Source organism: Chroicocephalus ridibundus, chromosome 25 (assembly GCF_963924245.1).
Source record: "Chroicocephalus ridibundus chromosome 25, bChrRid1.1, whole genome shotgun sequence".
Classification (NCBI taxonomy): Eukaryota; Metazoa; Chordata; class Aves; order Charadriiformes; family Laridae; genus Chroicocephalus; species Chroicocephalus ridibundus.
In genome coordinates this window covers 2,187,610-2,201,219 of record NC_086308.1, presented here as the reverse complement: position 1 = coordinate 2,201,219, position 13,610 = coordinate 2,187,610, and the positions used below count along the sequence as shown (strand labels likewise).

At 52.5% G+C, this 13,610-nt stretch overlaps 1 protein-coding gene across 1 annotated transcript; it reads right to left on the bottom strand.

Moving 5' to 3' along the window:
* Positions 1-3,352: 3,352 nt before the first annotated feature.
* Positions 3,353-6,476, bottom strand: LOC134527047 (olfactory receptor 14J1-like; the record flags this gene model as incomplete). Its single annotated transcript, XM_063359392.1, has 2 exons — positions 3,353-3,427; positions 6,015-6,476. Coding segments are annotated over 2 exons (537 nt in total), but the record flags the coding sequence as incomplete, so codon positions are not given.
* Between the last annotated feature and the right edge of the window lie 7,134 nt (positions 6,477-13,610).

The window sequence follows — 13,610 nt, the reverse complement described above, 5'->3', positions numbered from 1 at the left end:
CCAGGAGATGTCAATGGCAGGCACTGGGGAAGTCAAGGACTGGACTCAGCACCAGATAGGAACTGGATATCGGATATAGATTCAGGAACGCACAGATCAGGATCAAAGGCAGAAAAACAGGGTCCTCCTCAGGCATCAGTCACTGAACAAAGAGAGCCATTAAAGAAAAGAGCCGACCTTTTGATCCCTCAGCTTTTACACTGAGCATGGGAGATGGGATGGAACACTCAGGAGATGGGATGGAACCATGGTAATGCTGGCCTCCTTTGTGGTATCTCTGCAATAAAAGGGAATTTCCTGATTGCCATGGGTGAAAATAGGCCTTTTCTTCCCAAACTGGAGTGCAGAACACACTCAGGGAACTGAAGGCTGAAAGGCCTTGATGATGTGCTTGGGTGCTGAACGGACTTGGGGGATGGATGGGGGCATCCCTCCTGTCTCATCATGATGAGAAGTCATGACATGAGATGTCAAAACTGGCTCATAAGTCATGACTGACTCACCCCAGAATTCCCTCTCGATTGCCGGTACATCAACATTCAGGGACGGAGCACCAGCCACGTCCCTTGCCTTTGGGGATTCACAAAGTCCAAGCCTGATGGTGAAGTCGTCACTCACAGGAACGATGGGTGGCCCCATTGAGGCCATCGCTCCTCTTCAGGAACAGCAGGGAAAGCTCTGGATGACGAAGGATGCCAGGACATGCTCCAGAAAGAGAAGATCAGTGCTAATCCTGACACCTGAGTGCAAAGAAATAGCTGCACCTCAACAAAATTAATTACAAAAAATCCCAAACTAAACCCAGAGAACAGCATCCGCCACCAGCACCGTTTCAGTGGTAGTTCCAACCGCTGCAGAGCTGCAGCTGATGGCCCTGCTGTCCCTGTCGCAGGAATCCAACTGACAGCAGTTACCAAGGCCCTTTGGGAAGACTGCGCTGGGTGTCACCTTCTCTGAAGAGGACCTGCTGCTTCCCTCTGGCTGCCATTAGCAGCAGAGCCTTCTGGTTCTCCAGCCCACACTTTGTGCCCTTGGACACAGGAGGGACCGGCTTTCAGCTGCTGCCTTAACAGCTGCCTTTGCTGTGCTCCTTTTCTGTCTCTCTTCCTACCGCATCCGTCAGGATGGGCTTCTTCTCATTCCAGATGGAGCCCAAAGCCTCAGAGTACACTGCCACCCCTACTTACCCACCCTGGGATGTGTTGAAGAAATAACAATTAGCAAATAGGAACTCTACGCACAGTGCGTATCTGGCCAGCCTATAAAGCTGTATCAGCTCATCCTAAAGCTCCGAAGGTATAGACCTGATGCTACTTTGATCCCACATCTACCTCCTGTATGATCTGTCCTGTAGGTCAAATCATCGTTACCTTTGGAAGAGGATGGGATGTGAGGAGAAGTGGGCAGTAAACGATGAATGGTTGGGAAAAAGCAGCCAAGCAAGTGGCAAAGGAAGCAGCCGAGTTGTCCCAAGGCCAGCTCAGCCCAAGGAGCTTTGGCTGGCGCGCTCTTGAGGATGCCAAGCCCTGGCCAGGTGAGCTCACAAGCAGTGGGTGGGTGTCACATCACTGCCCCTTTGTGACAGGGGCCACCCCCAGATGCACGGGGACGCACTGCGGCCCCTCAGCCACCACAGCTGGGGCACCTCCTGCAGCCACCAGCCGGCAGCTGTTGGGCTGCCCCAGGCACTGCTGGCCAAGGGCTGCTCATCTGCCCACAGAGCTCCCGCCTCTGCCTGGAGCCGCACCAGCCCCAGGCATAAAAACCTGCCCAGGGCTGTCAGCGAGCCCCTTCACAGCTTTGGCTGGCACAGTCGGGGGGCTGAGGACTTCTTTTCCACTCTTCCCAGGCACAGGACTGTGTCTGTGAGACTCCTGCAGCAAAGCACCTGGTGTCTGACAGGTTCAGAACGTCTTGACTTCAAGGGTGGCAGAGCACGGGGACAGGCTGCCCAGAGAGGTGCTGTAGCCTCTGTATCTGGAGATATTCAAACCCCACCTGGACGCATTCCTGTGCAACCTGCTCTAGCTCAACCTGCTCTGGCAGGGGAGGTGGACTAGATGATTTCCAGAGGTCCCTTACAACCCCTATCATTCCCCGATTCTGTGATTTTATCTACCCCACAGGATCCAGCCACAGGCTGACTGAAGGAGCGCTACAAAAGAACCACCTTGAGCAACTGCACTGGGTGCACCTTGGGTGGCTGCCAGGCCCCCACCCAGCTGCTCTCCCACCCTGCAGCTCCAAAAAACATTTGTGGGTGGCTTTTTAGCATCTGGTTTAACCCCACGACCTGCCTGGAGGGCAATGAGTGTTGCCTCTGCCCCAAGAAGGCAGCTGGTTGCTATTCCTGCCCTCCTTGAGCTCACCAGTTGGGCCCCTGCACCGCCTGCGTCCTCCAGTTTTCCCCACTCTTGCTCGGGGCACTGAGTTCCTCCTGCTCAGCTCAGGACAGGGAGTTTTCCTCCTGCTCCACTTGGGGAGGCTTTCTTCTTTATATCCTTCCCTTGGGGCATCCAGTGTGGCCTCAGCCTTGCTTGGGTGGCTTCTTTTCATCGTGTCCCCCTCAGGACAGCTGGTTTTTCCCCTCTCTTGCCTGGGGAGGCTCCATTTGCCCCTGCCCTACACCAGGTGCCTGGATTTACTCCTGCCCCGCTCAAGGTGGCTTTGTGCCTCTGCTGAAATCGGGGTGACTCGCTTTGCTCCTGCCCCACTTGGGCCATTTAGTTTTTTCCCTCTCCGGCTCAGGACATCTCCTTCTGCCCCTGCCCCTGCCCTGCTCGCAGGGGCCATTAATGTCCCGGCCACAGCAGGACCACCGGGGCTCCAGCGCCATGTGCCTGGGACCAGCCCCTGGTCAAGTGCTGCCCTGAATTGTCACATCACAACCACGCTTTTGCTTCCCAGCCTCCTCTAGCACCGCTCCTCCGGCTGGCATCTGACATTGAAAAAAGAGCCTGAGCCCTGTGATCCCTCAGCTTTTATACTGAGCAAGGTGCAGGTGGGATGGAGTACTCTGTTAGTCAGCTTTGGGTCACCTCTCCTGTGCGCTCCTCCCCAAAGGTGCCATCCCTCTGCGCTTCTCCCTTCCGACCCTCCGTGCCCTGCCATGTGTAACCCACCACAGTCATCCTTCCCAACTCTCCTGCCACCAACAGTGCTAACAGGGTGGGATTCCTCAAGGGCTCCCCCAGCTTGGCATCATCTACAAAGGAGGTGAAAGTGCATTGTCTGCCATCATACGGAGAGATAATAATGTTCCATAGTAGTTGTCAAGGGCTGGTCTTTGATGGATGCCACTAGTAAGTGGGTTCCAGAAGGACTTTGTACCACAGATGATGTCCCTCTGTCATTACTCAGACAGCTTTCCAGCAAGCACATCGTCCACTTCTTCAGCCCGGCTGTCAACAACCTGGCTATACGGAGACTACAGGAGACCATGTCAAAGGCCTTGCTAAAGTCCGGGTACACAACATCCCCTTCTTTTCCCTCCCACATGTCTTCTGCCATCCCTTTCTTGTCCTTCAAACGCCTGCAGATGGCTGCAGGAGGACTTGTCATATCCCCTTCCCTGGTGAGGCTGGCCAGTCTCTCATTGTCCCAATCCTCCTTCCTGCCCTTTTGGAACACTGGGTTCATGTCCGCATTTTCCAAGGCCCCAGGAACCTCTCTGACGGCTCTGGCCTTTCCAAGGTGTTGGAGAGAGATGTCACAATGACAGTGGCCAGCCTTCCCCATCTCCCTGACACCAAAAGTCTTCTCACTGTGGAAAACTTCCAGAGGCGTCACTTTCCAAGGAGTGCCCAGGACACAATACTTAACTTGTCCAGGCCCTCAGGGACACTTCAGAAGAGTGATTTCTTCCTACAAGCCCACGACTCCAACGGGATCTCTCGGCAGCCGACAGCTTTCCTCAGCTGTTTCTGTCAGTTCCTCCCAACCCCCATCCTTCCTTCTCCTCAGGCTGTAGATGAGAGGATCGAGCAGGGGTGAGGTGCGTGTTGAAACAGGGCTTTGTTAAACTCTCTCAGGAGGGCTGTTCTGGGCATCCCACTGAGAGTGGTGGGGGTGCCTTAGAAAGGAGTGGCTCCAGGGAGGGGAGAGGAGCCGGTGGAGAAGGCCTTCTGCCTGCCCATGCTGGGCAGGAGAGCTGCCCCCAAGTGCAGCTCTGATGCACGCACAGGATTCCAGCATGAACAGGAAGGGGAAGAATGGGTCTAAAAAGAGGTTATGAAAACAAAGTCCATGATGAATGTAATGGTTTCACGTCAGGAGAGTTTCAGCATTGGTGCAAACAGCCCAGCCCACCTATTTCTGAAGACATTTGCTTCTCTGTCAGGTGCTTAAAAAAATAGTGAAGGACGTTCAGAGAGGTGAAACATGGAGAGTGTGTGCCTCTCACTGCATTCCTACTCCCTAGACGTGCTCTGTGCTCTGTGAGAGGTGAGAAATGCCATCTTCTAGAGGGCAATGCCGCTCACGCCTGCAGAACCCTTTCGGACTGCACAGGGGAGATGCTCCACAGAGGTGCTTCTGTCACACCGTGTCATCAAAGGGACAGGCCATGAAGAGAGGGGAGGGTGAGGTAGCACACAGGCTGTTCCTGGAGACACACCCAGCACTGTCAGGGCGCTGGCAGGGCTGCTCAGAGACACGAGTCCTTCCCTGGCACGGGCAGAGGCCCTGCAGCAGACTCCATGGCCTCCTGTTGCCACTCCCAGAGGCCGGCAGCACCTCAGCCCCGCGCTGTGTCTCCCTGCTCGGCACCTCTCTGAGATGCCCCACGGCGTGAGGAATGGACACAGGGACCTGGGGTCAAGGAAGCCCATCCCAGTGCTGCATTCAGGGGGTTTCCCAGGGGACGTTACTCTCCAAGCGAAGTGACTTCCAGACACTGTTTGTACCAAGGGACTTTATGGCATCACCAGGAATAGCTGATGAGTTTTGTGCTCACTCAGGTTAATCTCACAACATGCACTTTACGCTCATTGCTGTGGTTGGTACTAGCCGGGTGTGCTCCTAGCCGGGTGTGCGACCATTGCCCTGTGGCAGCTTCCCTGGGGTGTCCTGCACACACAGGACCTGACAAGAACCTGCTCTGCTGGTCCTTCATGTCTTTCCCAGGAGCCCTGGCTGGGTGAGGGACCTGCTGCTTGTCCCCCCCTGCACACTTTACACAATTAAGTTCTACGCTGGTGGTGCCATTTGTGGGGAACTTTGCTGGGCATGTTCTTGACAGCAACGTTGGGAGACGACCTTCCAAAGGTGTTTTTGCCTGAAGGCCTTCAGGCACTGCCCTGAGGACATTCCCTGATGTGATGGAGGTGCTGTTAGGGAGGCCAGCTCTGTCAGAGAACTGACCCGTCCCTGCCCCTGCCTGTGGTCACAGCGCTGCCACACCACAGCAGTAGGAGAGAGCTGCCAGAGCAATCAGGCCTTCCAACAGCGCAAGGGATCAGAATGGAGAATGTGGAAATGGGAAGAGAGCAGCTGTGAGAAGACCAAGGCTGGTTCTCCCTCCTCTTCTTCCCTCTCCTCTGTCCTGTTCTTTCCCCTCCACCTCTGCACACAGGCATGCCCTGCAGCTCCAGAGAGGCCTTCAAAGGAAGGATCTTGAGCAAACAAGTCGCTGGAAGGTGCTTTCTTTCTTTTTTAAAATACACAGAGAGCGCGGGGCCTCATTTACAGAGACTGTGGGACTCACAAAATTTGGAAAGATGCATAATTAGAAACAGCACAAATGACAATATTTCTTTGTAGAAAACTTTATACAAAGAAAACAAAGAAAAAAAAAAACATAACAAAACAACCAAACCCCAAACCAGAAACTAATACCCAATGGTACAATTACTTTGCCTGCGAAGCCAACATGGGCTTGGCCGGCAATGAGTTACATGATGAGAGATTTGCAGAAGATGACTGTTTATTGCTTCTGAAAATCATGTGGTCATCAGTTTCCACAGGGCATCCTTGAGCTCCTGGTTCCTCATGCTGTAGATGAGGGGGTTCACGGCTGGAGGAACCACCGAGTACAGAACTGCCATCACCAGGTCTAGAACTGCAGAGGAGATGGAGGGGGGCATCAGGTAGGCAAACATGACAGTGCTGAGAAACAGGGAGACCACGGCCAGGTGAGGGAGGCACGTGGAAAAGGCTTTGTGCCGTCCCTGCTCAGAGGGGATCCTCAGCACGGCCCTGAAGATCTGCACATAGGACAGCACGATGAAAACAAAGCACCCGAAGCCTAAACAGGCACTGACCACAAGAAGCCCAACTTCCCTGAGGTAGGAGTGTGAGCAGGAGAGCTTGAGGATCTGGGGGATTTCACAGAAGAACTGGTCCAGGGCATTGCCCTGGCAGAGGGGTAGGGAAAATGTATTGGCCGTGTGCAGGAGAGCATTGAGAAACCCACTGCTCCAGGCAGCTGCTGCCATGTGGACACAAGCTCTGCTGCCCAGGAGGGTCCTGTAGTGCAGGGGTTTGCAGATGGCAACGTAGCGGTCATAGGCCATGACAGTGAGAAGACAATATTCTAATGACATCAAAAAGAGAAAAAAAAAAAACAACTGGGCAGCACACCTCGGGTAGGAGATGGCCCTGGTGTTCCACAGGGAATTCACCATGGCTTTGGGGACAGTGGTGGAGATGGAGCCCAGGTCAAGAAAGGCGAGGCTGAGGAGGAAGAAGTACATGGGGGTGTGGAGGCGGTGGTCACAGGCGATGGTGGTGATGATGAGGCCGTTGGCCAGGAGGGCAGCCAGGTAGATGCCCGAAGTGCAAGAGCTGCAGCTCCCGTGTGTCTGCGAATGCCAGGAGGAGGAACTGGGTGATGGAGCTGCTGTTTCCCTATGTCAGAAAGTCCTAAGAAGTAGGTGAGATAGATGCCGAGATCACAGAAATGATGATGCTTTCTGTAGAGAAAGGAATGGGTAAAGGCACTTTTTCAGGTTCCTCACAGACCCACTGGTTTCCCGTTGTAACGCTGTAGGAGTTGCAGTCTCTTGTGCAAGCATCACAGCTCCATTGCTGTGATTGCAAACACCACAGCTCCCCAAGTACAGGTCCTCCTTTCTACCCTTTTTAAAAATGGGTGCAATGTTTGCCTTTTTCCAGTCCCTGGGGACTTCACCTGACTGCCATGGCTTTTCAGATATCATGGAGAGTGGCTTGGCAACTCCATCAGCCAGTTCCCTCAGGACTCTGGGATGCATCTTGTCAGCCCCCATAGACTCCTGCATGCTCAGGTTCCTCAGGTGGTCACAAACCTGATCCTTTGCCACAGTGGGGGGGACTTGGCCCCTCAAGTCCCTACCTTGAGGTCCCCCCACTCGAGAGGTGTGGGAAGAGAGGTTGGCAGGGAAGACTGAGGCAAAACTGTTGTTGAGTACCTCAGCCTTCTCCTCGACCATTGTTACCAGTTTGCCAGTCTTGCTCATCAGGAGGGGTACGCTTTCTTGGACCTTCCTTTTCTGGCTGACGTATCTATAGAAGCCCTTCTTATTCCTTGCCTCCCTTGCCAAGTTCATCTTGAGCTGCGCCTTGGCCTTCCTGACCCCATCCCTACGCTCTTCCCAGGATACCTGTCCCTGCTTCCACTGCCTGTGCATTTCCTTCTTGCCCTTTAGTTTGACCAGCAGGTCTCTGCTCAGCCATGCACATTGCTCAAGGCTTTATCCATGGGGATTATCTCCACCCCAGCCACACCCAGTGCACTGAATCTCCCCTTCCATGTCATTCCTGGTCGCATCTCTGTCTCATTCCCTGTCCATTGCAGACCAACCATCTGCAATATAAATGTGGGCACCAGATGAACTCCTCCTGGGGCCTTTGACAAGCACTTGGACCTCAAAGAGCAGAGAGGTGCCTCTGGGAGGTCCTCCTCTTCCCGAGATATGCTTCCTCAACTGGTGTCTTTAGGATGCATGAGTGGTAAATGGAGAAACATGGTCATCCCCTGAGAGCTTCTTAACGTTTCAGTTAGTGTTAGGCAGTGATTGGTAGTGGGTAGGGATGCCAGAGAGGGCAGAGGAAACTCAGTGACAAACAAGTCTTATGAGGAGCGGCGGAGGGAACTGGGATTGTTTAGTCTGGAGAAAAGGAGGCTGAGGGGAGACCTTATCGTTCTCTCCAGCCACCTGAAAGGAGACTGTAGAGAGGTGGGGGTGGGTCTCTTCTCCTAAGTAACAGGCAAGAGGAAAAGAGGAAACAGCCTCAAGTTGCACCAGGGGAGGTTTAGACTGGATATTAGGAAAAAATTTTTATTCTGAAAGGGTTATTAAGCATTGGACGAGGCTGCCCAGGGAAGTGCAACCATCCCTGGAGGTATTCAAAAGACGGGTAGACATAGTGCTTAGAGATATGCTTTAGTGATGGTTTTTGTCAGAGTTAGGTTGGTGGTTGGACTCGATGATCTGAAAGGTCTCTTCCAACTTAGGCAAGGCTATGATTCTTTGCACCCCAGAATGCAGGTTGCCCTCTTGGCTGCCAGGGCACTCTCCTGACTCACATTAACCCAGCTGCCAACCAGCGCCCCCAGATCCCTTTCTGCAGGGCTGCTTTCCAGCCACTCCTCTTCCAGCCTATACTTGTGGCCACCATTATTTCATCCCAGGTGTAGAATGCAGCCTTTGTTCTTGTTAAACATGCTGAGAGTTGCCTTCTCTGGGTCATGGACACAGGTGCTAAACCAAACAGGGCCCAGGAGCCAGCATCCCTGTGCTGCCCCACAATGCCCCAGTATGTCCCAGCACGTACCCTCAGTAAGTCCATGCTGACTGCATTTGAAGACAATTTTTTCTTTTTGGTGCCAAGAAATGTCACCCAAGAGGACACTAACTGGTGGCACACTCCTCACCAACGTGAGCTTGTACAGCCAGGGACTTGTTCCCTGAGTTGCATTTTTGGCCTCGTTCAGAGCTGGGTGCAACACTTGCTTGTCCTCTCTCACAAGAGACCTCTGCTAACCCAATGACTTTTCAAAAGGGATATCCCAAAGAAATGTCAATCTTGTTCTGTAACGTCACTACCACTATTTTGCCTGTAATCCTACGTACATAATTTCTCTAATCTTTCATACATTTTCACCTGTCCAAATACAATGACCATTTCTAAAGTCATCTTTCCAGGTGCAGACTGTCTAGACAGGGGCCTTTTCTATTATATTCCCGTTTTCTCCTTCCCTTACTCTTTGTTCTTTCAGGTTCCTGTCACCCGTCCAGCTGCTGCTTTGAGCTTCACATGGTTAAAGGTTTCCCCGTCTTTCACTAGTCTAATTATCTCCTGTAGCCAACTCTTTAACTATGTTTATATCAACCTTTCTGTACCTACCTATCTAAAGCATTTCTCATAAGATTACAACCTGGCTTCTGTTGTCAAGGACAACAAAAAAAGTTTCTATAAATGTATTAGCAATAAGAAGAGGACTAAGGATTATCTCTGTCCTCTAGTAGATGGGGCCGGCAACATAGTGACCAAGGATGAGGAAAAGGCTGAGGTACTTAATGAAGTCTTTGCCTCAGTCTTCAGCAGTAGGACCAGTTGTTCCCTGAGTACCCAGAGCCCTGAGCTAGAAGACAGGGATGGGGAGCAGAATGAAGCCCCTGTAATCCAAAGGGAAACGGTGAGGGACCTGCTTCAGCACCTGGAGGTGCACAAATCTATGAGGCCGGATGGGATCCACCCAAGGGTACTGAAGGAGCTGGCAGAAGTGCTCGCCAGGCCACTTTGCATCATTTATGAGCAGTCCTGGACAACCGGGGAGGTCCCAGCTGACTGGAGGTTGGCAAATGTGACACCCATCCACAAGAAGGGCCGGAAGGAGGATCCGGGGAACTACAGGCCAGTCAGTCTGACCTCGGTGCCTGGGAAGGTCATGGAACAGATCCTCCCCAGTGGCATTACACGGCACATGCAGGAGAACAGGGTGATCAGGCCCAGTCAGCATGGGTTTGTGAAGGGCAGGTCATGCCTATCAAACCTAATATCCTTCTATGATAAGGTGACCCACTTAGTGGATGAGGGAAAGGCTGTGGATGTTGTCTACTGGGATTTTTGCAAAGCTTTTGACACTGTTTCCCACAGCATTCTCCTGGAGAACCTGGCTGCTCATGGCCTGGACAGGTGTACTCTGCGCTGGGTAAAAAACTGGCTGGATGGCCGTGCCCAGAGAGTGGTGGTAAATGGAGTTAAATCCAGTTGGTGTCCAGTCACAAGTGGTGTCCCCCAGGGCTCGGTGCTGGGGCCGGTTCTCTTTAATATCTTTATCAATGATCTGGATGAGGGGATCGAATGCACCCTCAGTAAGTTCGCAGATGACACTAAACTGGGCGGGCGTGTTGATCTGCTTGACGGTAGGTTGGCTCTGCAGAGAGGTGTGGACAGGCTGGACCAATGGGCTGAGACCAATGGTATGACGTTCAACAAGGCACAGTGCCGGGTCCTGCACTTGAGTCACAACAACCCCATGCAGTGCTGCAGGATTGGGGCAGAGTGGCTCAAAAGCAGCCCCGCAGAAAAGGACCTGGGGGTGTTGGTGGACAGCCGGCTGAATATGAGCCAGCAGTGTGCCCAGGTGGCCAAGAAGGGCAACAGCATCCTAGCCTGTATCAGGAATAGTGTGGTGAGCCGGACTAGGGAAGCGATCATCCCCCCTGTACTCTGCACTGGTGAGGCCCCACCTCGAGTACTGCGTTCAGTTTTGGGCCCCTCGCTACAAGAGGGACATTGAGGTGTTGGAGCGTGTCCAGAGAAGGGCTACAAAGCTGGCGAGGGGTCTGGAGGACAAACCTTATGAAGAACGACTGAGGGAGCTGGGGTTGTTTAGCCTGGAGAAGAGGAGGCTGAGGGGAGACCTTCTTACCCTCTACAACTCCCTGAAAGGAGGTTGTAGAGAGATGGGGGCTGACCTCTTCTCTCTGGTGACAAGTGATAGGACGAGAGGAAACGGGTTCACGTTACGTCAGGGGAGGTTTAGATTGGATATTAGGAAACATTTTTTCACTGAAAGGGTTATTAAACATTGGAATAGGCTGCCCAGGGAGGTGGTGGATTCACCGTCCCTGGAGGTGTTTAAAAAAAGGGTAGATGGGGCACTTAGGGACATGGTTTAGAAGAGGCTTTTGTCAGCGTAGGTTAAAGGTTGGACTCGATGATCTTAAAGGTCCCTTCCAACCTCAGCAATTCTATAATTCTATGATTCTATGATTCTACCCCTTGCAGAAAAGCAACCTCATTAGAGGCAGCAGGTACTTAGCATATGGCCTCAGAGGGTGTTTTATTGTTTATCAAACACGATCCGACATGATCAGGCTTTAATTTTCTTTGCTTGCAAAGAGGAGAAACCCCCCTGTGCCTGGGCGCAGCCAGGTCTCTAAGGAGAGCCAGAGGGATCTGGTGCAATGGAGCTGTAACATCCAGCTGCAGAGATCGGCGGCGAAGTCTGATGGAAGGAAAATGATGTAAATCCCAACTGGGCAATGACAGAGATGGTGGGGTTGGGGTGGGGGTGAGGAGCAAGGCTGTCCACACAGTGTCAGACCTCAAGGGACTGCTTTTCCTAGCCATCCAGACCTCCTGAGGAGACCCTCTGGATCAATATCAGTTGCAGAAGACTTCTATCACCTTTTCTCTTGACTGAAATGTAAATTAAAAGAAACCCTTTCAACTAAAAAAAAAATAATTTATTAGGTTCTGATTGAAATCTTCCTTCTTAACTACACTATGAAAGAACTCCAATTAGCTGTAGAAGTCTTGAAGACTTGAAGGAAATTGAAGGAAGAGAAATAGGTCTTTAGGGCTTTCTGTACTTCAATGAGCCCCATGGTGTATTTAGCTCTGAGTCCACGAACCTCAGATACTGAGAGAAGATTGAAAACACTGCTCAAGAAGCCAGAGGCAAAACTCAAAGTACCTGGAAGCATTAATGGGCCCCACTGAGGGCCACTACTGACAAAGTCTCCCCATGGACTCGTTAGAGGAGATAGCTGGAGGCTGTGATTGCAGGAAGGCAAAGGCACAGTGCAGGTGGCTGTAAAGCAGAGAAAACTGTTGCTTTGTTTGATGAAGCAGAAGGGCCAAACCTGACCCTCAGGCCCTGGGAAGGCAGATCCTGCCCCTCAGGTGTGGCTCAGGGCTCTTCCTGGGGGCAGTGGGGTGTGAGGGTGAGCAAGGCCAAGGGTAGGGAGACTGTGCAACACCTTCCGGCTTCCCCATGCAACGTTGAAGCAGAAACCAAGTCCAGAGCCTCAAAATAAAGTTTTTTCTGGTAGGCCTTGGTGGCAGAGGCAAGTGCCATAGCCAAGGGGACAAAGACCATGGTGCTGTTGGGTTTTTTAGCCTGGCCAGAGCCCTAGGCCACCTCTACTGCAGAGTGACCATCACTGTCCCATGCCTGTGCCTCTTTCCTTGTAGGCTGCAGGCACCCATTGTGCTTTCCCACATCGCTCTCGCCCCGGCATTTCCATATCTTTTCTGTTGTCTCTCCACTCTCACCGGCTGTTCCTTGAAACACAAAGCCATGGGCTGATCAAGACTCCCTCTGGGTGACCTCTTGCACCACAGTGCATCCCTTTGGGTGAGATTTCTTTTTCCTCACATGCAGTCCAAACCTTCCAAGCTGCACTTTGTTGAGGTTTCCTTCTCTTCCCACTAGCAAGAAAAGCTCCACCGCCTCTGAAGCCACCCTTCAAGCAGGTGCAGGCTACTCCTAGAGAGCCCTGGGCCTCCACTTCAAAAGGTACAGAAGCCCAGCTCCCTCAGCTTCTCCACAAAGGCCTCAAACGCCATCCTGGCCAATGTCCTTTGGAGCTTCTCCACTTCCTCCTCCTTCCTTCAGAACAGAGAGCCCCACACACAGACACACTAGACCAGATGTGTCCACAACAGTGCTGGGTCAAGGGGGATGATAAGTGCCTTGTCTGGGTGGCCGTGTGACCCCTAATGCAGCCCTGTGTGCAGCTAGTCCAGTTCACGGTCCGCATGTACCACTGGCTAAAGTTGCATCCCTCATAATGCCCAGGCCCTTCTCCTCGGGGTCAGTCCTTGGCCAGTCAGGCCACAGCATGCCCTCATCTGTGGGGTGATCCTGCCCCCAGGAAAGGTCTGACCACTTCTCCTTGTAAAACTGTGTGAGTTTTCCATTTGCTGAATCCCAGAGTTTATCAGGGTCCCCCAGGAATGAAGCTCCATTGGGCCAGTCGTTCATGTGTGCCTGCAGATGGCTCTCCCTGACATGTGCTGCCTCTGACAAGATAACAGCATGAGGAATCGCAGGACACTACAGATAATCAAAGGAGGCACTTGATCAATGCCATTGTTCACCAAGGTACACATTCCCATGGTGAGAAGCTCGGAAACATGAAATGAAAGTACAAAGGAAGCCAAACTAGGACCATGGAGGAAAGGGTAAATAGAGGTGGGCTATTTGCATGGGAGGGTACAGGGATGGTCAAGGGGAAAAACTTTTGAGTGGGAAAAGAGGGAAAAAGAAATGGTGAAACAATGGAAAGGATCAGGGCTGTTTGTGGGGACCCGCCAAGCAGCCCTGCATCTGAGCAACCATGCCTGGAGTGCGACAAGAAAGTCCCTGATCGTCTGACCACACTTTCTGGTTG